This window comes from Mesocricetus auratus, unplaced genomic scaffold, assembly GCF_017639785.1.
Source record: "Mesocricetus auratus isolate SY011 unplaced genomic scaffold, BCM_Maur_2.0 Super-Scaffold_100676, whole genome shotgun sequence".
Taxonomy (NCBI): Eukaryota; Metazoa; Chordata; class Mammalia; order Rodentia; family Cricetidae; genus Mesocricetus; species Mesocricetus auratus.
In genome coordinates, this window is record NW_024429266.1 from 35,109,593 (window position 1) to 35,133,866 (window position 24,274).

At 42.5% G+C, this 24,274-nt stretch overlaps 1 protein-coding gene across 1 annotated transcript in view; it reads left to right on the forward strand.

The window, feature by feature from the left end:
• Axdnd1 (axonemal dynein light chain domain containing 1) overlaps nucleotides 1-21,927 on the forward strand; it is a 64,408-nt gene extending 42,481 nt beyond the window's left edge. The window contains exons 17-25 of the mRNA XM_040739116.1: nucleotides 1,616-1,709; nucleotides 4,182-4,390; nucleotides 5,480-5,576; nucleotides 8,668-8,778; nucleotides 11,892-12,014; nucleotides 15,629-15,733; nucleotides 18,881-18,963; nucleotides 20,072-20,337; nucleotides 21,631-21,927. Coding sequence (XP_040595050.1) covers nucleotides 1,616-1,709; nucleotides 4,182-4,390; nucleotides 5,480-5,576; nucleotides 8,668-8,778; nucleotides 11,892-12,014; nucleotides 15,629-15,733; nucleotides 18,881-18,963; nucleotides 20,072-20,337; nucleotides 21,631-21,698 — 1,156 coding nt within the window. The 3' untranslated portion in view covers nucleotides 21,699-21,927. The remainder of the gene's footprint in view (nucleotides 1-1,615; nucleotides 1,710-4,181; nucleotides 4,391-5,479; nucleotides 5,577-8,667; nucleotides 8,779-11,891; nucleotides 12,015-15,628; nucleotides 15,734-18,880; nucleotides 18,964-20,071; nucleotides 20,338-21,630) is intronic.
• Nucleotides 21,928-24,274: the final 2,347 nt, after the last annotated feature.

Consider the following 24,274-nt stretch of genomic DNA (forward strand, 5'->3'; position numbering starts at 1 on the left):
TAGCTTTCCAAAACATGAACCCTTGGAAAAAAACATAGCCAAACCGTATAACCCATCTACCTTATACCCTTCCCCCCACCTATAACCCTAATCAGCCACTAATATGCTTCCATCTCTCTGCATTTTCCCATTGTAAACAGCTAAGAATGCTGTCTGCAAAAATAATCACTATTAAATGTAGGCCCACTATCAAAATACAATAATATTAAAAGAAAAATCTTGTAAGTGACAATTGCTTTAGGAGGAGGTATTAATAGTATTGTGTACATTGATTAATACTGTATTTGGGAGTGGGAAGGAAAAAGGAAAGAAAAAAACAAAAGAAAACCCCTCAGAGTAAGATCATATAGTAGCTGGTATTGGAGAGACAGAGAAAAGGGAGGGAAAGGAGACATGGAGGAGAGAACTGTAGGGGCAGAAGAGGGGATGAGGCCATTTTGGCTGAGGGTTGGTTGATACGAGTGATAAGGAAGTACAGTGAGGAAAGGATATTCCCAGCTTTCAGAAATCTGAGGCACAGGGATGCCCCAGACTGGATGGCCAGTGTTCTTTAGGAGAGGAAAATGAAAAAGAATGGTCAAGGGTGCTTTCGTCACTGTTTTACTGCTGTGAAGAGACACCATGACCACAGCAACTCTTATAAAAGGAAGCATTTAATTGGAGCTTGCTTGCAGTTTCAGAGGTTTAGTCCATTGTCATCATGGTATGGAGCATGGCAGCTAGCTACATCCTGATCTGTAGGTAGAGATGGAGACATTGGGCTTGGTATGGGCCTTTGAAACCTCCCCACTCACCCACCCTGTGACACACTTCCTCCAACAAGGCCACTCCTCCTAATCCTTTCACTCCCTGGAGACTAATCATTCAAAATATATGAGTCTGTGAGGACCAGTCTTATACAAACCACAGGGGGAAAGGGAGCACAGGACAAGAACAGAGAAGGGCAGCGTTGAGTTTCCCAATTCTTCCCATCTGTTGATTGTACTATCATTCAGTTGTGTTGTGTTATTTTGGTGTTTTAGTGAATTTAGGTTTGCTTTGTGAAGCAGTGTCTCCATCCTGGAGACTTGTAGAATCTTCACTTTGATGTATCTGTTTATGGATCCCTGTGTTTATTCTGCCTGGAGACTGTTCAGCCTTCTGTGTTATTTTTCCATACATTTGGGTCATTTTCAGCCATTGTTTGAATTTTTCTTTCTTATCATTTATGTAAGCTTTAACTATTCAAAGTTAACTCTCATTGTCTTCATTGGGGAGTGGGCCATGCTGACTCTGCTGGAAGCCAATCATGGAGAGGATTTTGAAATTAATTAGCATAACACAAGAACCTCCTAGCCTAGGAGTGACCAGCATGCATGTTTACAGTGGAGAGAGAATATTGCAGGTAGAATGTATACTGTCCCAAGTGCATCTTTCTAGTTGTCATCTGTCTAGGGGCTGGGAAGGCTATCTCAACCTAACCAACGTCAAGACTTTGAATCACTTTTGTCTAAGTTCTTAAAAACTTCTCAACATTACTCTTACTATGTCCTTCTGCTCTCGCCTCACCTTTGGTGACTTGTATATTCTAGTCAAGTTTCTTGTGTTTATTTTGCCTGCTTTTTTTTTCCTGCAGGACACTCCAAGAACATATATTTGACATGATTCAACAATTGCTTTTGAAGATAAGCAATGAAATCACCAATGGTAACATTGAGCTTCTTCGACACGTATGTATTTGTTCAGCTTTATGAGGTTCTATTTTGCTTTGGTTGGGGAATTTTCTTCAAGAAAGAGCAGGGCCCAATTGAAGCAGGCAGTGGGAAGTGCAAACTGGAAGCTTATATGGTAATTATTCAAATATTTTTCAATGGAGAATGAAAATGTTTATCAGAGTGGGCATACATGATAGGACTCAATATTTGTCTTGTGACTTGAGGAAGAACATTCTAGCACTGTTAGTATCTCATGGAATTGCTATAGCAACCCTTTTCATAAAAAGCTCTATTTACCCTCAGATCCATGGAATCATATATTTGTTTTCTTTTGTATTCTAGAATTCATCCTTTGTCATAGGCACATTTGGGAATGCCCTTAATGTACTTCTTTATTAGCACCCTGGCACTATAGTGTAGTTAGTCCATGTAGGGGATGTGAGAGCCTGGAAATGCCTCTGGGAACTATGTGCACGAGTGTTTGGAAGTGGAAGAGGTTGTCTTTCTGTCCATCAGCTATGCATTTTGCTTTCTAATCCATTTTCCCACCACCAGTTTTTGCTGTTTTCTGCCCCTTTGTTCCATTTGCTCTGTGCTATTTGCCTGTCTGCAATATTGGTCTGTAAACTTCATTTTTTTTGACCATGTGTTTTGTGTGTGTGTGTGTGTGTGTGTGTGTGTATGCATGTTTTCAAGTGTATGACCATGTGTGTAGAGGCCACAGGTTGATGGTGGATGTCTTCCTTAGTCTTTATTTGCTGCAGAGTATTCTCTGGAAGAACCAGGGGCTCAAGTGTTCAGTCACCAACTCAGCTAGTCTAGCTAGCCAGCTTCCTAGATCCTGTCTCTATTTTCTGAGCACTGGGGTACAGGCAGGTCACCATGTCTGCCCAGGTTTTACCCGGTCTTGAACTCTGGTCTTCAGGCTTGTGCAGCAAGTGCTTTATTCTGTAATCCTCTTAGCAAGATACATTTCTCCACAGCCAACAGATTAATGATCTGCAGGAGGCAAGAAGGCAGTTATGTTCAACATAACTAAGTAGCCAATGTTTGTTCAAACTTAAGGAGTCTGATCCTGACTGGTTTATTGTAGGCATATTTAAGCACAGCACAATTTGATGAAAACTTTTCTGGTGATAATTAACTTAGTCCTGTGTGCCAATAAAGCATACATAAATCTCTCTGAGGAACAAAATAAGCTAAATGAAAATCTGATGTGACTATATCAAAACATTTTGTAAAGTACATGTGACACCTTCCATAAAGATGGGTTTCTAGATGAACTGAAATAAGTAATGAGGTTCTGGGGATGGTCCAGTGACCGCTGGTCACACAGATAGCACAAAGATTGTCCGGCCAGAATGCATGTCTGCTCTCAGCCTTCTGGGCGGGTAATAGATATTGAATTCCTTCCCTTGAAGGAACAGCTCTGTGTGCTAACATTCTAGGTTCCCCTAGTGCTTACGTGTGAGCACAAGGACCTGTGTGCCTCCCATACACCACTGTTCTCATTCCTATTTCATGTTGACTTTCCAAACAACCATCAACAACAAACTTTGAAAAGGTAGTGTCATTGAAAGTGATACATGCATCTGATGAGGAAGCAAGTTCACGCTGCATATAGCAGACATCCTAATCACTATTTCCTTCAATGAAAGGGCCTATGGGGGTCCTTTTGAGTTATTTATAGAGCACTAGAGTGCCTTGGGCACAGTTTGGTGACTTGACCTAACACCCTTGGTCAAGCTGAAGAAGCAAAAACCAGTTAAACACAAGATAGTGGGCAAACAAGATTACAGTAGCTAAGTAATTATCTGATTTCTTTAGGAATTCCGGGTTGCTGAAGTTGGACATGGTATGGTCATTCCTGTTTTTTTTTTTTTTGTCTTCTTTTCATGTGTATGTGAGTGGTGTATGTGTGTTCCATGCGTATGTGTTTGCATGTGAGCACGTGTGTGAAGGCCTGAGATTGATGCCAAGTGTCTTCCTCAGTGGCTCCTCTACCTTGTTCATCTTAGGCAAGGTCTCTCAACCAAATTTTTTAAAATATCATTTTTTTAACATTTATTTATTTTTTTTATTATGTATACAGCATATGTCTGCATACCTGCAGGCCAGAATTGGGCACCAAATCTCATTACAGATGGTTGTGAGCCACCATGTGGTTGCTGGGAATTGAACTCAGGACCTCTGGAAGAGCAGGCAGTGCTCTTATCCTCTGAGCCATCTCTCCAGCCCCCCTCTCAACCAAATTTAGAGCAGCTCTATGTGGCTAGTCTTGCTAGCCAGCTTGCTCTGGGGATCACCTGTCTCTGGGATTACAGGCATATATAGGCATGCCCATCCAGCATTTATTTGAACTCTTTTGTCTACAAGTGCTGTAAAGGCTGAGTCATCTTCCCCAGGCCCTCCTTGTTTCTATTATTTAAATGTGACGTAGCTTTTGTTCTCTTAAAATGGTTGTTTGGATTGTAATTGTTTCAACAGATGGATGAGTTGCATATAGCTATGATCCAGTGGATGGTAAATTTGCTGACCTTAATGCTTCCTGACTTTTCTGACCAAGAAACTCTCCCAAAGCTGGAGGAGGAAGAACTAGAGACCAATGAGGAACATGAAGTAGGAGTCGCAGAATTAGAGTTAAATGCAATTTCACTGACCAAGCGGTTGGCACACTACACTGGCTACTTGTACAGGTAACCCCTTCTGTTTCCTGCATTGCTGCCCATTTGAAGGTTAATGCAGGGAAGGTAAAACAGATAACAAAGGAACAATAGGTGTTATTTGTTTGTTTATTTATTTATTTTGTTTTTTCGAGACAGGGTTTCTCTATATTGCTTTGGAGCCTGTCCTGGAACTGCTCTGTAGATCAGGCTGGCTTCAACTTACAGAGATCCGCCTGCCTCTGCCTCCCAGTTCTGGGATTAAAGGCATGTGCCACCCATGCCCAGCAATAGGTGTTATTTTAAGACCTTGAAAGAAGTATTAGACTGAGGCAGGAGGGTTGTGAGTTCAAGATCAGGTTGGCTATGTAATGAAATCCTGTCTCAGAAAAAGAAAGAAATCTTAGTTCTGGTTTGTTTCAACACTATGCCCAGGGACAGTCTAGGATTGTTTTTGGAAACATAACCTGTTACACTGACAGCTGCCCGTGCTTGCTTTTAGTTTTGGGAGTAGCTCACATAATTGGAGCACTGACAAATTGAATCTGCCCTTTATTTCAATTTCAGTTCAAGTTTACAAGTGTTCATGGGTTGAGACGAATGGAGGACAGGAAAGCAATAAGGGCGAGAAATTTAGTAAGGACAAGTTATAATAGTAAATGATCCTGGCTAGTGGTGTCTGGATTGTAAACACTTAAAGGATCAGCAATGAGTTGATTATGCTAGGAATGTCAGTTAGTCAGCATCTCATTACTATAATGAAATACCTGAGATAATTAATTTATAAAGAGAAAAGTTTTGTCTTGACTTACAGTTTGAAATGACCCAATCCATGACCTCTTGGCCCCAGTGCTTTGGGCCTGAGGCCAGGGAACACATCATTGTCACCCAGGTTCTGTGAGAGAACAACTTCCTCATTTCATAGTAAGGAAGCAAAAAGGGAAGAGAATGGGGTAGCACACTCCACTCCATGGACCCACCTCCATGGGCTCACCTCCTGATGCTTTTACTACTTCCCAATACTGCCATCTTGGGAGGAGGCGACCAAGTCCAAATCACAGTCCTGAGCTTATGTGAGCTCACTGTCTCTGCTCATTTCTGTCTCTGCCTGTCTCTTTCCAGTAGCTGCATAGGCATGGTAAGAGCAATGACTCTGACTAGAGCTGCTCACCTTCAGAAGAATCCTGCTAAGGACCTTCAGGAGCTGGAGAAGATGAGGGTATGAATTTTTTTCTCTTAGCTTTGCTTTGTTTTGCTTTTAGCAGATCTTCCAATTAATTAGTTCAAAACACACTGTACATATTTGAATTAAATAATTTCATAATTCTAAAATATTTATGTGGCCATTTGTAAAGAGAAGCCTTCCCGCCAGCCTGGTTCCAGAGCCACATCAGTCCCAAATAGACACATAGGAGGCTATATTAATTATGAAGCTGTTGGCCTTGCTTGTTTCTTACTGGCTAGCTCTGACTTAAGTATTTATTCCATAATTGTTAATCTAAGTATTTCTCTTACCGGAGAACTTTCCTGGCTTCTTATCCCTATGGTGTTACATCTTGACTCTGTGTTTCTCTTACCCAGAGTCCTCCTCGACTCCTAGTCCCACCTATCTTGCTTCCCTATTGGCCAACAGTGCTTTATTGACATATACACAGGACTTCCCTCATCAGCCATTAAAACAATCATTATAATAGAAGTGGTGAATATAGCCAAGTCTTTCAAAGTTTACACTCCCTTGATAATCTCTTCTCTCAACCTTGTCTTATCCCCAGGGAATATTTGATCTATTTTCTGATACCAAACATTATTTTTTAATTTTCTTGAATTCATATAAATGGAGTTTTATAGACTATGGAGATATTTTTGGCCTGACTTTAAAAATAGTATTTATATATCTATCTGTGTAAGTGCACATACATGTGTGTGTCCTTCAAGGTCAGAAGGAGGTGTCGGATCCCCTGGATCTGCAGTTACAAACAGTTGTGAGCTGTGTGACATGGATACAGGGAGCTGATCTCAGATCTACTGCAAGAGCAGCAGGTGCTCTAGCCTCTGGCCTGCCTGTCTTGACTAAGCCTAGTTATTCTGAGGCTCACTCATTTTGTTGATTTTATCACACTCTCTAGTGAAGAATGCCTGTATTGTTCATCATTGCCAGTGGGATGTGAAAGTAGGAAATAGTTTGGCTCACAGTTTCAGTCAGTGTTCAGCTCACTCCATTGCTTTGGACCTGCAATGAGGCAGGGCATCATGGCAGAGGAAATGTGGTGAATAGAGATGCTCTGTTGTTCTTTCTTTCTTTCTTTCTTTCTTTCTTTCTTTCTTTCTTTCTTTCTTTCTTTCTCTCCTTCTCTCCCTCTCTCTGTCTCTCTCTCTCTCTCTGTCTTTCTCTCTTTCTACTCTTTACTCTTTTGGGGGGCCCACCACCCAGCTCCCAAATAAATCACAAGGAGTCTTATTACTGATAAATGCCCAGCCTAAGCTTGGTTTGTTTCTTGCCAGCTTTTCTTAATGTAAATTAACCATTCTGTCTTTTGCCTCTGGGCTTTTACTTTTATCCTATATACCTTTCTTTACTTCTTACTCGGTGGCCGACTGTGTAGCTGGGTGACTGGCCCCTTCTTTTCTCATTTCTCTATCTCTTTTCTCTTTTTTCTCTTATTCTCTCTGCCTGCTAGCCCTGCCTATCCTTTCTCCTGCCTTGCTATTGGCCATTCAGCTCTATTAGACCAATCAAGGTGTTTTAGGCAGGCAAAGTAGCACAGCTTCTCAGAGTCAAACAAATGCAACACATCTTTGCATCATTAAACAAATGTTCCACAACATAAACAAATGTAACAGTTCTAAAGATAATATTCTACAACAATGCTCACCTCATGGCAATTGTGAACCATAAAGAGAAAAACAAGAGGGCCTGGGGACAGGCTGTGACCGTCAAAGACAGAATCCCCACCTCTCCATTAGGTTCCACCTTCTGTTATCCCATTCCTCACAAAGTTCTCAATGAACTAACCCATCAATGAGACTGGTGCCCTCATGTATGCCTCTCAATAGCACCACCAGGTATGGGCCCAACAGTGAACTCAGGAGCCATTTAAAGGGACATGTTCTACCCAAAGAGCAACATAAGTATTTTCCTGATGGATATAATATATATTTTTATATTATATAAAATGTATCCAATATCTCTTGATGGACACCTGAATTGTTTCCAACTTTTGATTATTGTAGGCAAAGCTTTAATGTACTTTAATGTACTAATCTTTGAACAGACAGTTACTTTCTTCTCTTGGAATAGGATATGTATGTTTCTAAGGTAACCAAATCATTTATGCACTCCTGTCATTTGTTTCACATCCTCACTGACAGCTGATATAGCCCATATTTTATTTACCTAAAAACCATGAATGTATTTGCTATTTCTACTTGTTGTATGACAGACTTTTCCCGAGAAGACACAACATAATCTTGTCTACTAACTGCTGATAGGGGGCCCACGGCAGACCAAAGTAATGTGTACCAGTGTCCAATTTGGTGAATCATTGAGTTTTATTGGGATTATTTATAGGAATACAGGTGAGAGGTTACTTTCAGGAACAAAAATCCCTCAAAGACAGTTGTGTCACCAAAGTCCATTCCAGCATGTGTGACAGCTCACAAAAGCTGGAAACCTGGAACCTACTGCAAAGCCTACAGACAAATCAGCAGGTTGGAGAGTGTTCTTTCCAGGTGGGTCAGTTGGTCTGAGCCTTTTAAAGGCAGCTCATTTGGTTTCTGCTGCTGGGCTTGTTTGATAATAACTCTCAACAGTCTTTACTACTTATATACTCTTGGGAAGGGAGGGGTCTAGTGAATCTGGTCAGTTTCAGGGACTTCCTGAAGCTATTTTGAGTTATTTCCTGTGTTAAGGGGCTTTCCTGCAAGATGGATTGTTTCAGTCTCAGAAGTAACTCTTACCCAACAATATTGTTATTAGCAAACAATCATGTTAACATGGTCAGTTGTATAAAATTTATTAGGATAGATCATATAAGTGTTAGCAAACCTATGACTCCTTCTGCATCTGATTTTATGGTATGTCACCAGACTTTATTTCATTACAACCCAAACCACAAACCCTGTCAGTGAGAGACAATGTGATTTAGATTTGTGTTGTGGGAAGACACTTCTGTACAAGCCTTTGAATTAACCAAACAGAAAAGTACTATAGTTAGAGTGATTGTGCTTAGCAAGTCAGCAGGAGTCAATGAGTTGCTGTAGCTTGTTTTTTTTCTCCCCTGCATAGTAGTTATGCTGTGTCTCTTTCCCAGAGAGAATGTTATGATTGGATCAGCACATGTTCACACCTCCTTTCTGATATCAAAGGCAGGAAAATACGATTGTTAACTTATGAGGAAGCAGAGCAGCTGCTTGGGGAAGAGGTATTTACCACATGCTCATATTATTTGGTTGGTAGGGAAATACTTGGAACAGTCATTAGTAAGATCATAGTCATGTTCTTCCTGCATCTCAGGGAGTAAGTTGCAGCATCTTTCCGAAATTGCTTTTCTGCATCCTCACTGAAGGCTCTGCCAGAAGGGGATTTGCTTCTGATCTAGAGTGTCAAAGCTCTTCTTCCTCCTAAGGAAGAGACTCCTTTACACAGTGTTAAAATAAATTTAAGATTTGTTTTTATGCCCCCCTCTCTCTCTCTGTGTGTGTGTGTGTGTGTGTGTGTGTGTGTGTGTGTGTGTGTACCTGTGGGGGCTGGAAGAGGGCTTTGAATCTCCTAGAACTGGAGTTATATAAAGGTGTGCACTGCCTGGTATGGATGCTGGGAACTGAACCTGGGTTCTGTGCATGAGCAGCAAGCACTCTTAGTGTTGAGCCATTTTTTGTTTTGTTTTTGTTTTTTTGCAGGACAGGGTCTCCCTATATAGCTCTGGCTGTCCTAGAACTCACTATATAAAGCAGACTGGCCTGGACTTCACAGAGATCTGCCTGCCTCATACACCACCACCCTGGGCTTGAATCTCTCTATGTCTTTAGGCTTTCAGATGGGAGTTCTTGAGTCTTCTTCAGGCCATCTGCTTCTGTATATGTCCTCCTTGCAGTCACCAGGGTTATGTCTTCTTTTCAGTGTTTCATCTATAGAATATCCTCTCTCTCTCTTGTATCTTTAACATCTTCCCAGTAGTTCCATCTAACCAACCTGAAAATACTTTATAAACATGGCAATTTCTTCCATTCTGCAAAACATGCCCTTTGATATCTGCCTCATTTCTCCCTCTCTTTCCATCATAATCACTTTTTAAAAAATGGTGCTGATCTCACCCAGGGCCTAATGAATGCTGAGCATCCTCTGAGATATAAGCTGGCCCACAGTAGGTTCTGTTAAAGTTCTAAATCTACTGTGAATCACTGGTGGCTTTATTGCCTGCTCTAGAATCTTCAGTCCTCCATTTATCCTAGCTTCCGTTAGCATTTGGCTCGTAACTGTTCATTCCTTCGGTAAACTTTCCTTACAAGACAAATGTTCCTGGGTTCTATCCTCTTCGTGTCTACTTGTCCTCGTTTTAGTTGTCTACTTCTGCCTGTGTGTGACACTGAGACTCTGTCCTTAGGATGTTCTCACTACCCTTTCTACATCCCTATCTGGTATCGTACTCATCCAGTTTCTTGTGTGTGTTTGAGATGGCGTCTCTTATAGCACAGATTGGCTTGAACTGTCTGAGACAGGCTGGCCTTGACCTTGAACTTGTGACAGTCTTCCTTCCAGTAAATTCTGAAGAAGCTTCTGTTGCTATGACAGCCATACTTCACAAGTATGAACTGATACCATGCATATTAATGTCCCTGGGTCTGAGAAGGAAGGAGACATTTCTGTATAAGCATTTCTAGGATTTTAAGCATCACCTTTAAAAACTATGCATCTCCAACAAAACATTTTCTGTGTTGCCCTGATTGTGGAGACATTTTTTTCTTCTACCTTACTCTTGAGAAGTCTTTTTTTTTTAAACTGAGGATCTATCTACTGGTGGCAAACCAAGTTTTTGATTGTCTGAAATATCTTTGTTTCAACTTCATTCTTCAAAATTTTTATTGTGCCTACAGTTAGCTCTATACTGGTATTTTTTCCCTCGATGTGATTGTTACAAAGCTAATGATGGAGAATTCAGCTCTCAGTTCCTTTGAAAATAGCCCCTCTTTTTACTCTGGCTACTTTTAAGATATCCTTTTGTCTTTGGCACTCTGCACCCACACTGATGTGTAGTTCACATACATATTTTGTCATTATTTGGACAGGCCCCTTTAAGACACAGGACACTGTTAACCCCTTTTCTCTTGGGGCTTTCATGGTGGCCCTCTTTGACTTCTCAGGACACTTTTGGGATCCCTTTTCTTCTCTACAGTTTTATGTAACTAGTTTCTGTCTTAAGTTCTTGTACCACCCCACACGTTTATGTGGAAATGTGATTTATTTTCTTAGCTTTAACTAGATGCATGTAACTATTAAATATTTAGTCCAAATTGGACTCTCTGGACTCCAGATCCATATATTCCCACTTAGCTTTCTCAGTAGTGCCTTGAAGGCACACAGCCTAACCACAACCCATTTCTCTCCAAACCTGCTCCCTCAGCCTCATCCATTATTTGCATGACTGGCATCACCATCCATTAGTGACCATTCTGTTCCCATCTGTTGTCGGCAAGGGTCATTCTTCAGTGTCTCCTGGATCATCCTTCTCTGTATTGTTACAAACACTGTAGTCACTCTCTCCTTGTGCTTTTCTTCCTTCTCTTTTTCTGATCTTTTTTCCTATTGTGAGAATGACATAAAATGAAAAGCAGATCAACCAAAAATGTTTTGCTGACTTTTGGATGTTTTGTCATCTTTCTGATACAGTCTAGTCCCCTGACATGGCAGTTCAGTTCTGGGTTATGGTTGTGCCTTGTTGGTCCATTGTCTCAAAAGTTCTGTCCTGTGGAACTGTTTCTCTTCTTGGAGCTAATTGTGCACACATAAGTGCTTCTGCCAGAGCCTCTCTGTACCTTCCTCTCCCCGCTTTCCATACTACAAGAAAAACTACTCTACTATTATTGCCTCCTTTTTGGCCGCCTTTTGCCACCCCTGTCCTCTACATGCTGTAGGTTGGATATTCCTGCTTCATGCTCCATCCGTAAGATTGTACTGTCTTCAAAATGGTAGGCCTTGTGAGGACAGGAGCAACTCCTATCACCATTTGTGTTCTTTTTTATTTTAAAAGAGTTTATTTTTATTTTAATTATGTAGAGGTTTGTGCACATGAGTGCAGGTGCCTGAAGAGGCCATCAGATCTCTCTGGAGCTGTTGTTCCTGGTGGTGATGAGCTGCCTGATATGGTGCTGGGAGCAGTATGTGTTGCTAAGCACTGAGCCATCTCTTTATGCCCTCCACCCCTTTGTGTTCTTATCAACAGCAGAATACTTGGTTGTGGGATTGGTACTCATTTATTATTAAATTGCTAATATTTATACACCCAAATTACAGTTATAACACTGTTACATTGTACAGGAAGTTTCAAAAATTTATCTTGACCCAGATAAACCTTTTATTGGTGATGATAACGATGACGAAATTGAGAGTAAGGACTCTGAAACTCAGAAAAAGGAAGAAGTAGTAGAAGCAACAGAACAGGTAAGATATTTGCCGGACAGAGTGACGGCTACCTATTGTCCCAGCCACTGGGGAGGCTACACAGGGGATCACTTGAACATAGGTGTTCAAGAGCTGGCAACATAGCAAGACTCTGTCTCAAAACAAAGTAAAACAAACCAAAACCTGAGAAGACAAGCAAAAACAATGTGTGGTTAGCATTAGTTTCTCCTTTCCCTTTGTCTTTTCAAAGACCTAGGTGATGTAGAAGGCGGAAGTAGCTTCCATGGAGCGACCACTCCCACCTCCTTCTTTCCCCATGCAGATGTAGCCATACATGCTGCTACACTGACTTGTTCCTAAATGCAAATGTTTCTATTAGTTTCATTCGCCTCTCACCAACATCAGCACAGTCCACCCCACTCTCTGCTGCTGCTTCGTTTTCCCTTCAATCACAAGATTTCCCAAAAAGAAGTTTAACCTTCCCTATGCCTCTGCTTCAGCTTCCCTGCTGCCTCCTTGTCTCTAACTCTTCTCATTACTCCAACTCTCTCTACTCCTGCTGAAAAATCTGGTAGTCAAAACCCACATGGATATTTATAGTAGGGCTATTACAATGACAGTTACCGGTGATGAGTGTAGATTAAGGGATCTATGCTGTGCATGTTGCCCAGGATAACAACTTAGGGCATACATTGCTTCATTTTATAGACAGGAAACTGATGCTCTAAGGGGTTGACATTTAACCTAAAGCCATACAGTTTCAAATGGCAGAACCAGCACTCACACCCAGACAACCGTGGCAAAAGAGCCCTTACTGATTCCTAGACTGACAGCTACTATCTCTGGCTTAGAGCCCATGCTTGCCTGATGGTCTCCACACATATTGATTGATGTCTCTGTACATGGTTTAAGTGTTGCCATAGGGGCTTGTAGCAAGATGGCTGTCAACCTGAGTTCAATTCCTAGAATCCACATAAAGGTGGAAAGAAAGAGCTGACTCCATGAAGAAGTCGTCCTTCCTTCATGCATGCATGCCTCCACACACTAATAACAATACACAAAGTTGAAAAAAAGTTGCTTTGACCTTGAACTCTATTCTAGGTCTTCTAGTCAAAATAAAGCAGAAGTACAGAACAAAATTATGTAACACCCATCCCTCGGTTTTCAAGCATTTTCTGTTTTGTTTTTGGTAAAGTGCTTGATGTATGGAGAACTAAATGCTTTTCCATTTATTTACAGAGAGCATTAAAGATATCATCTGTGGGGGGGAGGGCACGGGAGGAGGGGAGGGAAAGGGAGAGGGACCTCGTACTGACTTGTGAAGCAACCTTGTTTCTTATCTAAATTTAAAATGGAAAAAAATATTAATAAAAAGAAAAAGAAAAGAAAAAAAAGATATCATCTGTGAATTTACTTCAGGCCCTTTCTTTCACAAGTACCTGCTAAATCTTCAAATATAGCTTTTATTTTTCTGTGAGCAGACCCCCTCCCTTGTGTGTGCACACAGCCCTTAGAATACACCTTTATGCTAGCAGCCATTGTATGCCATGACTGTTCGTCCTTTTATCTGCCTTTCCTGCTGTGCTGAGTTTCTGTATTAGTCAGGGGTTTCTAGAGGAACATGACTTATAAAATTAAAAAAATATTCATTCTCTCTATATATGGTTAGGGGTTAGGATTAGGAATATATATGACTCCTATTTTTCCATGTTGAGTTTATAAAAAAGTCTTCTCATTCTCTTTTCTATGTCTCTATAGAAAGTTCATTCTGGGACCACAGTAGACTTAAATCAGCTCTTGATTGTCTTCTGTCTCTCTGCAGAACACCATTACTTTAGGAATCTATGGTGGGCTCCATCCCATCAGTCTCCTGGAATTTGCTGCTGTACTTTATGTGTATGTTCATACACACACACACACACCCCCCACACTTATTAGAATGGCTTATAGGCTGTGGTCACAATGGCCATCTACCAATAGAAGATCCAAGAGTGAAATAGTTGTTCAGTTATGTCTCAGCTGGTCTTCAGTATATGCTGGAATCCTGAAGAAGGAGACTCTAATGCTAGTGAAGGAGTAGACTTGCTAGCAAGAGTGAGAGCAAGCAGGCAAAGAGAGAAGCTCCTTTCTTCCATGTCCTTTATATAGGCTGCCAGCAGAAGGTGTGGCCTAGATTAGAGCTGGCCCTGAAGGCATGAGAATAAGAGAGCAGGTTGAACCCCTCTCGTACGCCATGTGGTGGCATGGGTGAGGGAAAGATGCCCTTGTCTCCTCACCCCTCATTACCTGCAGCAGGTGGGGGACCTGACCCAACCCTTTACCAGCTGCGGCACTCAGGAAAACATGCCCTGGGCCTCACTGGGCAGCATGGTACAGTTTACCCTGTAGACGGGTGTGGGTGAGCCAGCCAATAGGGTATGAGAGGGGCATAGCTGATACCTCCTGCCTCATCTGCCCTGTGGTGGCAGGAGCTAGGGAAAGATGCCCTCTTCTCTCACTCCTACCACCTCCAGCTGGTGAGGGAGCTGACCCTCCCCTTTACTAGCTGCAACACTTGGGAAAGTGGGTCCTGCACTTTGGGTATCACAGTGGAGCTGACCCTATTTAAAGGGTGTGTGTGGGGGGTGTCCAAGTGAGCTGCACATGAGCATGAGATCTGGCCCCACCCCTCGTCTGCCATATGGCAGCATTGGTGAGGGAGATATGCCCCTCATGCCTGAATCGGGTGGGATAGCTGCCCCTGCCCCTCACCAGCTGCAATGCTTGGGAGAGTAGCCCCTGCCTCTCGACCCCGAGGACATGAAAGCCTGTGGCTCATCACTGCAAGGGGTGAACTAACCAAGGCAGTGCTGGAGAGCTCACCCTGGTGGTGAGGATGGGGTAGAGTTGGTGGGCTGACCAATCCTGCAACTACCCAGGTCCAGAACCAGGGTTATAAGTTGGCCCATCCCAACATCCACCCATCCATGATCTGCAGGAGCTTGTGAAGGGGCTAGTCCTGTAAACCCAAAGCTACAGGATTTCTGTGACACAGGGCAACAACAGGATATCCAAGAGGAGTCCCAGTGAGGGCCCAGCATTGATAGCAGAAACCAGAGGCCTTAAATCAGACCAATGATTCTTTGCAATAAATACTTGCAAGTAAGATATATGGATAAAGGGTTTACTGCGTGATTCAGTGTGTCACACTATAGCTTCCATGATGAGATTGTTTTCCTTTTCTTTTTTCTCTTAAATTTTATTCTATTTTTTTGAGGGGGCTGTAAGAGCAGAGAGTAGGTACTAAGGGATGGGTGAATGGGATGGAGATACATGCTGTGAAAGACACAAACATAAATTTTAAAAAGTTTTTTTTAAACTGGGTCTTTCCACTTCAAATGATTTAGTCAGGAAAAACCCATCGTAGACGCACTCGGCTATTTGGGTATTGGCTGATTCCAGATGTAGTCAAGTTGACAACCAAGAATAGTTTTGGTCTCCTCCTGTCCTCATTCCCCCAGCCCACTGTGCCGTGGTCAGAGCAGTCTTCACACATTGTCTGCTGGATGGGGAGAAATGGAAAGCTAAGCTGTCAGACAGGGCTCTGGGTGACTTGCTCTGCTGTGTGACACACATCAGCTGGTTAACAAGTCCTTGGTTTTTCTGTGCTCTAGGAACCTTCAACATCTGTAGACAATGAACAAACCATACGATACATTGGAAAAGATGAAAATATTCATTGCAAACCTCTGTTTGAAGAAGATATATTTTCATCCTGGGTATGTAACTAAAACCCAACTAGGAAATCTAAAAACTATTCCTTATTTTTCTTTGAAAACAATGTGGAGCCGGGCGTTGGTGGAGCACGCCTTTAATCCCAGCACTGGGGAGGCAGAGGCAGGCAGATCTCTGTGAGTTCAAGACCAGCCTGGACTACCAAGCAAGTTCCAGGACAGCCTCCAAAACCACAGAGAAACCCTGTCTCGAAAAACCAAAAAAAAAAAAAAAAAAAAGAAAAAAGAAAACAACGTGGATCTAACTTTTAATTCCTTTTAGTGCCTTTTAGTAGCTTTTAGTTCCTCCCAGGTGACTCCTGGTTAATGTATTTTGCAGATATTTTTGTCTTCTAGCACTAGCTTTCTAGACTTATTTTTCCATCTTGACTTTACAAAAACAAAACAAAAAACAAAAAAACAACAACTCATTATCTTCTCTATGTCTCCATAGAAAGCTTATTCTGGGACTGTGGTAGACTTAAGTCAGCTCTCCCGGGCTTCTGTCTCACTGCAGAACACCATTACTTTAGGAGTCTATGGTGGCTCCATTCCATCAGTCTCCAGAAATCTATTGTACTCTATGTGTATGCTCATGTGTATATTTTTCTGGGTTGGGGGAGGGGATCAATATTGCTTAACCCCCAAATCAGGAGACTTTCAGTTGTTAGGAGGTGTTAGGAGTCATTAACCTTGGTGGTTGCACATGGGACTGAGGAGCATAGTGGAGCATGGCAACTAGAGCATGTAGGTGGAGGTCAGGCCTACGGTAGAGGGGCCTTGTAGTGAGTTTACCCCAGGACATTGTAGGTAATAAAACCCAGCAATGGTGGAAAGGACTCAGAGAAGTCGTGTAGTGTCGCAGCCGGAGTGAGGGAGAACATGGGGCATTATAAGCGCATTTCCCAAAGTGGAGTCCTGCAAGAAGTTTTTGAAATAATGCTCTGTATCTGTCATCACCATTCTGAGGCAAATTTAAGAAGTAACGGTGCAAATGGGACACGGAGTTTTAAGGCATGTTCTTGAAAAAGAAAATACAGAACTGCCTGTCCCAGGCAAAGCTGTTCATCTTTAAACATTTCCCTGAAGTAAAAACTCACCGCTCTGGGATGCCACCTGTGTTGGTCAGCTTTCTATCCCTGTGACAGTGCCTGAGAAGACCAGCGGGAGAGAAGCAAGATTTGCTTTGCTCCTGGTGTCAGCCATCGCCACTTGGCTCCAGTGCGCCAGTGCTGCAGTGAGAGAAACAGTTTAGGGGAGCATGCAGTGGAGCATGCAGTGGAGCAGTGCCCCTTCCCTAGGGGCAGGAGATGGAAGAGAAAGAGAAGGATAGGACGGGTACAGGAAGAGGGAGAGAGAAAAGGTGGGGGGGGGAGAGTGAGGAAAGGAGGATGAGAGAGAGAGAAGAGAAAAAGTGCTAAAATATACCCTTCAAGGCATGCCACCAGTGACCCCAGCCCCGAAAATCTCCATCATCTTGGAACCAGGCCTTTAGCATGTGGCCTTTGAGGGGGACATTTCAGACCCATTAAGCAGCAGCCTCTAGGGATGGCTCAATTTCATTAATTCTGAGAACTTTTAGCATAGCAGCATTTGGGGGCCCTCACTGGGCCACAATCATTTCTGCATGTCACCACAGAGCAAACAGTTCAAACTCTAAGACTTCAGACCAACTGGTGGAGATACAGTGTTTTCATCCAGCAGGCTCTACCAGCCAGCTACACTATGTCAAGAGATACAGAATGTTTACATCCAGCAGGTTCTACCAGACAGCTGCACTGTGTCAGCTGTGTGAATAGGGCTGCCTGAAGCCCAGCTACTCTAGCCAGCAAGCAACACACTAGAAATAGGCTACATGAAGGTCATCTTCAATTCTTGGGTCCTGACTGTCCATAGAGTCATAAACATATCACAGGTTTTTCTGGATCATATGTGAATACCCTTGGAAAAGCAAACAGGAGACAGACTTGGGCTCAACAATATTTTCAATCCAATATTAGACATTTCCCCCTCACCTGTCATTTGGGTTGAAGGACTGGTATCAATTTTCATGCCATAATACGATATACCCCAGGAATAGATATTAAGAGCAGTGACTTGGAGGGTGGTGGAGGCAGAGGTAGCAGGTCTCTGTGAGTTCAAGGCCAGCCTGGTCTACACAGTGAGTTCCAGGACAGCCAAGGCTATACAGAGAAACCCTGTCTCAAAAAAACAAACAAAAATAAACAGACAAACAAAATCTCAAACCAAACCAAAACCCGGCAACTAATTTGTCCATTTTATAATAATGATAGGAAAGGGCCCTTAAAGTACATGGCTCCAGAAAAGTATGTCCTAAACAGACAGTGCACAAAATCTGGCAAGGAGTTTGGTGCTGAAAATCCGTATCCATAGGAGGCCTGCCTGGACCCACCCCTTCTCAGAAGCACTTCTAGGCCAGAGTGGTTAGTCCAGTCCAAGGCCCCTTAGGAAAAAAAAAAGCTGGGAGGAGTGAGCCCAAATGCCAGAGGTAGGTCTCAGACAGAGACAGTGTAGCTACAGTGCACAGACACAGGCAAGGAGAGTCCAAATGCACCTTTAAGAGCCGTGCCTCCAAATCTATCTGTCACACACTTGGGGAAGAGTGTAAATGCCGGAAGGGAGCCAGGCAGTGATCTGCTCTGCTGTCTAAACAGTGATCGGATCCTGCCCCTGACATTTTTCTCTGCCTGGCAAGATTTACACCTCTAAGCAAGTATGAAATTCCCTAAGGAATATAAAAATCTTACAGGATCATGCAATGTTATGTATAAAGTGAGATTATCAGCAGTGAATTATTAGTAACAACTGTGAATTATTTTCTTTCTTTGATTCATTAGAGAAACATGTTTACCCTTCTTTTAAAGCTCTTCCACATTTCATTTTGTTACTGTTTCTCCTACCATTTTTCTACACTAATGTCTTTCATATCTACATGTAGTATGAATAATTTGTAATCTGTTGTGCTGTTTGGCCACAGGCAATGTCTATGGCCTTTTTTGATGTTAGGTTTGTGAGTAATCATTTACCAGATAAATATGAGCAATAGAAAAGAATATTCTAGACAATTCCTGAAAACAGACTATTAACTGTTGGGACTCTCAGTTCAATCACCTCACATGTTTTCTTTGTCAGAGAGAACCAGCTAGCAAAGGCGTGTTGGAGCCAAAGTATGTTGAAATAATGGCTGTAATTGAACATATGCAGGGGAAGCTTATGTGAGTATGAGGTACCATAATGGTAACAAGATAAAGACTATGGGCCAGAAGCTTGGCTGAGCAATCCACACTTCTTAGCTTACCTTTGTCCTGTTGGGTTTGGTCTCACTACTGGGATGAACACTGAGAATCTTTGGCCAGAGGCAGTGAGCTACACTGCTGTGATGAGAAAGTCCCTCTATAACCAACAGTGGAGGTGGGAACTAGTGTGGGTATTTGCAAGTGTACCTATGCCAGTAACGGGACAAGGAGCAATCCAAGTTAGAGGAGTTGTGGGAGATGTCTTAAGGAAAAGAATGGAACTAGGAGAAAGTATTGTGCTTGAGAAAAAATGTTACACAACCCAGAGTTGGAAGGATGACACAGTTAAGATGGCTGATGAGTTTGAGAAGACTCTCTCATACATACATAGCATATACCTTACATTTAATGTTTATTACATTTATTTACTTTGTGTGCATGTATATATGTGTGTGCATGTGTATCTGTGTTCCTATGTGTATATGTGTTTGTGTAGTGTGTGTGTGTGTCTTTGTGTCTAGTGTCTGTATTACACATGGAGGTCAAAGGAAAGCTTCCCAAAGTCCATTCTTTTGTCATTTGGGTTCAAGGAATTGAACTCAGGTAGTTGGGCTTGGTAGCAGTACTTTTACTCACTGAGCCCTCTTGCCCATCCTAACATGTACTCTCATAAATATAAGAGTGTCTCAAACTGATGTTCTTGATTGTAAATTCTGGTTTTAGAGGTGTTAGAAAAGAGGGGACATTACTGGGTTTTGTTGAGTTCTATCAACTATGTGAAGCTAAAATGAACTACTGATGAGGATTCTCTGGCTGTTGGTGGGGAATTCAAATATACCAAAGTCAGCTCTCATTAAGAAATGAGACCCATGTTGTATTCTTAAGCGACAGTGTAACTTTAACTGTCATCTGAAGTAGCCCCTAGGCCCTTGATTCTCCATTCATCACTGATGCCCTGCTTCCCAGGTTTGCACCCTTCAGCCAGGTCCATCTTGTGTCACAGCAGTTTTCACATGAGTTTCTGTATGAAGGAAGGATACATTTTTACCCCTCTCTGTTCTATTTCCCCGGACCTGGCCCACATCAGAGAGATTGACACCAGGGCCAGACAGGCAGAGGAGAAATATGACCAGGCAAACGAGGCACTTCATCACACCCTCATCAGAAACAGAGATCTTGAGAAGGAATTAGAAGAAATGGCCAAGCAAGTCAGAAAGGATTCACATGTAAGAATAGAAAGCCCCAAGGAGGAAGAAGAGGAGGAAGAGGAGGAGGAGGAAGAATTAGAACAAAAAGAGGGGAACCAAGAAGAACAAAGACATGCAAAAAAATCCTCAAAGCATGCAAAGAAAGGTGAGGTTACTTCTACATTTCTATGACAAAAATGTGACTGTACTGCAAATATTTTTAAAGAGCATGAGTATTTTACATTTATTCATTCATTGTGAGGAAGCTCCACACACATACAATACATGTGAGTCCACCCCACCATGTGTGCATGTGCATACAGCATACACACAAAATAATAAAGTTTAAAAAATAAGTGGAGAGTGACAGAAGATGAAACCTGATATCAGCCTCTGGCCTCCACACATGCACGGTGACTGCTCCCCCATGCACGTACTACACAAACATGCATACACACCACTCTCACACATATGCATCGCATCACACACACACACACACACACACACATACTGCACACACACGTAGCAATAAAATCTTATATGTTTATAGGAAAACATGTAAAATTTGATAGTACACATAGCCATTCCTTTAAAGCTTGCAATTACTTTTATCTAATAATTTCATTCTGAAGAAATGATTTGGGCATTATGTTGTGTACCTGTGTCTCAGAGGCTAGAGCATTGCTTTGATTTCATTAATTTGATACCAGTCTGGGCACCCTCTTAAAAACAAATAACTATGGCTGGCAGGATGGCTCAGTGTCTGAAAACACTTAGGCACAAGACCGATGGTCTAGTTTCAGTCCCTAGAGCCCATGTTAAGGTAGAGAGAGACTAGACTCTACAACACTGTCTTCTCACTTCCACATGCACACCATAGCAATCAACCCCCCAATGTGTGTATGCGCACATGTGAGCACACACAAACACACACAATGCAGCATGCAAACAAAGGTGACTAAATGTGAGGTAGAGATGACACCCAGCCTCCTCCTCAGCTAAATCCTTCAGGCAGCCTCTGTCACCGTCCCTTCACATTTGGTCACCTTTTATGCCCATGCTAGGGAGAGCAGGCTTGATGACCAGAGGCCTCCCACCCATACCCCACGGGTGCATCTCATACAGGGTGTGTGTTTGGGAGGCGGAGAGAAAGGGCAGGAGACAGAGGAGGGGTGTGCAAATGAGGATGCTGAAGACTCGCTAGCTATGTTTGAATATTCTCTTTTTTGTTACTTGCCTGCATAATCCTTTATCCCAAGACCTAGAATCAAGTAATTAACTGGCCACACGTAAATGTTGGGAAACATTCTGAACCTCAATAACCAATTTAGGCTCACTAGTTGGACTGGACTTACTCAGGCCAAATGGAATTTGTAAACAGGTTTTTTTAAGTTAAAAGCCTTTAATACACACAAGACAGCAGTCACTAACCATATTCTAATTGTTTTTATCTTTTTAGAAGCACATTCCAAAGATGAATCTCTTAAGTCTGGATCCCGGAATAAACGTAAGCCCAAACCCAAATAGCTTCCTTGGAGACTGGGTTCACAGTGGTCATGTCCACTGAATGCATAGTTAATGCTGAGCTGTGGAGTTGGCAGCACAGCTCACATGGATGGACTCCTGTAGCAACAGCCATTAGAAAAGCCACACTGTCCAAGCCAAGAACGTTTTTTTCTTTAGAAGCATGGCAGAGGCCACAGGGAGTCAGTACATAAATTTACCTGACAGATTAAAAACAGCTTGTGCAAAGTTATGCTGGCCTCTTCAATTAATTTCCTGAGAGTTCTGTCTAAAGTGTTCATTTCCACGAAGAAAAAAACTGCTGTAGACTCAGCTCAGGTGGGAAGGACACGGGAAAGTTCATGTTTCGACTCAGTGGAGAGGATCCTGCTCCTTTGCTTAGATTTCAGCCACAGATTTGAGTTTCCTGATTTGAGGCACCCTTGTGATCTCTTTGATCTTGATAATCCTTTATCTAGGTGGGGGAGATGCTGTTAATCCCATCTCTCAGAAAACAGGACTGAGACCCAGAGTGGTTATCATTCTTCCTGATTCCACAGATCCACCTGATGTCAGAGCTGCACCTGGCTGGATTTGTCTAGACTATCTGCCCAGCCATGGCTTCCATGGCTTCCTTAGCATGTTCTCTATTGCTGGAGACTCACCAGAATCTCTTTTTTTCTTTCTTTGACAACCTCATTCATCTGCACTTTTCATGTCCCAAGTCTGTACAGACACAGAAGATGGTCTGTCCTGTAAAAGTAAGTTGTGAATGACAAATGGATGTTGTGGCTGTCACTCTGTAGGGCACCCTCCTACACTGCTTCTGGCCTGGTCATTGTTGGGGATATTGTTACATTTGTTTTATTCCATATGACTGCTGTTCCTTTGACTTTCTCTTCTAGATTTTTAGACCTTTGTCTGATCATGTATCCTCAGAAACCCACTGACCCAGAGTCCCCAGCCTTAGACAGGCCTGCCCTTGGCCATCAGCAGAGTATGAGGGATGGGTTCAACATTGCTTAGGAGTTACCTGTGCCTACTGGACAGGGTCAATTAAACTTTGTTCTTGTAGGAAAGAAAACATGAAATTCATCAGACAGTTGGGTGTGCTCATAGTCCAGCTAGTGTCCAAAGCCAAAGCTCTTACTTGTAGCTTCCAACTTCTAGGTCACAGCCCTGCTTTCCAAAATATATCTGTTGATGATACTGGCAAATCTGGGGGATTTTTAGTTTTTCATGGTTAGAGAATAATTTTTATTTATTTTCTACTTCATAGGAGTGAATGGGCATTCCCATACAAATTAGTATATCCTATCTGTGAACCTTAGAATGTGTCAAATCATATCAACTCCACCAGGCAGTTTCTAAGTGCTATCTCTACTGCTGCCCCGGTTACAATGGAATGTTTCATATCCAGAACTTTGAAAGTTGTTTGCAAGTCATGGAAACTTAATTTTACAGGAGAATTTATTAGAGGTATTTGGGGTAGCTCAGGCAATTGAAATCTTTAAAAACTAGAATGATACTAGTGACAACAAGCATCTTTGAAAGATATCTGGTATAATAATTGCTTTACCATCTTACCCCAGATTACTATGAAACAAATTCCAATCATTTCTTCCATCTTTGCCTTATTTATTTCATCTTTCACTCCCATTTCAGAGTCTAACATTGAGAGAACTTAGGGCAGGAAGCCAAGCAAGAACTGAAGCAGACGCCATGGAGGAGTGCTGCTTGCTGGCTCGCTTGTTGGCTTATGCTAGCTATGTTTCTTATATAGTCAAAGGCCACCTGCCCAGGGGATGGTGCTGCCCACAGTAGACTGGACAATGGAGTCAATTCCCCCCAGACATATGCACAGGCCATTTGCCCTGGGCAATCTCATAGTTCAGACTAACTTCTTGGGGAACTCTAGGATGTGTAAAGTTGACAGCTAAAGTTAAGAGGACAGATGTTTTGTGGGAAGTTTTTACAGTCTTTCAGACCTTGCTATACTTTCTTGGGTCTCTCAATCAATGTAGAAGGAGGAACTCTTTGTTGTCTATCCCTGGCACCAGGCTGTTGAGGTCACTTGTGTTAAGGCCAACAGATGGGCAGACAGTCAGGCTGACCTCATCTCCAGTAGAGAAGAAACGGATTGGCTGTCTTGTGGCTATGACACATAATTGAGAAAAATGGCTTAGCAGGAAGGAAGGTTTTTCGGCTCATGGTTTCAGGCCAGGGCTGGCAGGTCTATTTGGACATTTAGTGAGGCAGAGTATCATGGTGGTGGGAGCATGTGGTAGAAACTATTCACATCAAGGTGAATAGGTAGCTGGAAGTAACCAGAAGGGGCCGGGGACAAAATATACCCTTCAAAGGCTTGGCCTCATCTATCTGCTTCCTCCAGCAAGGCCTACCCTTCATACATCACCACTTCCCAGGAAATAGAGGTTGCTTCTTCTTCTTCTTCTTTTTTTTTTTTTTTTTTTTTTTTTTTTACGAGACACGGTTTCTCTGTATTGTTTTGGAGGCTGTCGGTCCAGCCCGGCCACAAACTCACAGAGATCTGCCTGCCTCTGCCTCCCGAGTGCTGGGATTAAAGGCGTGCGCCACCA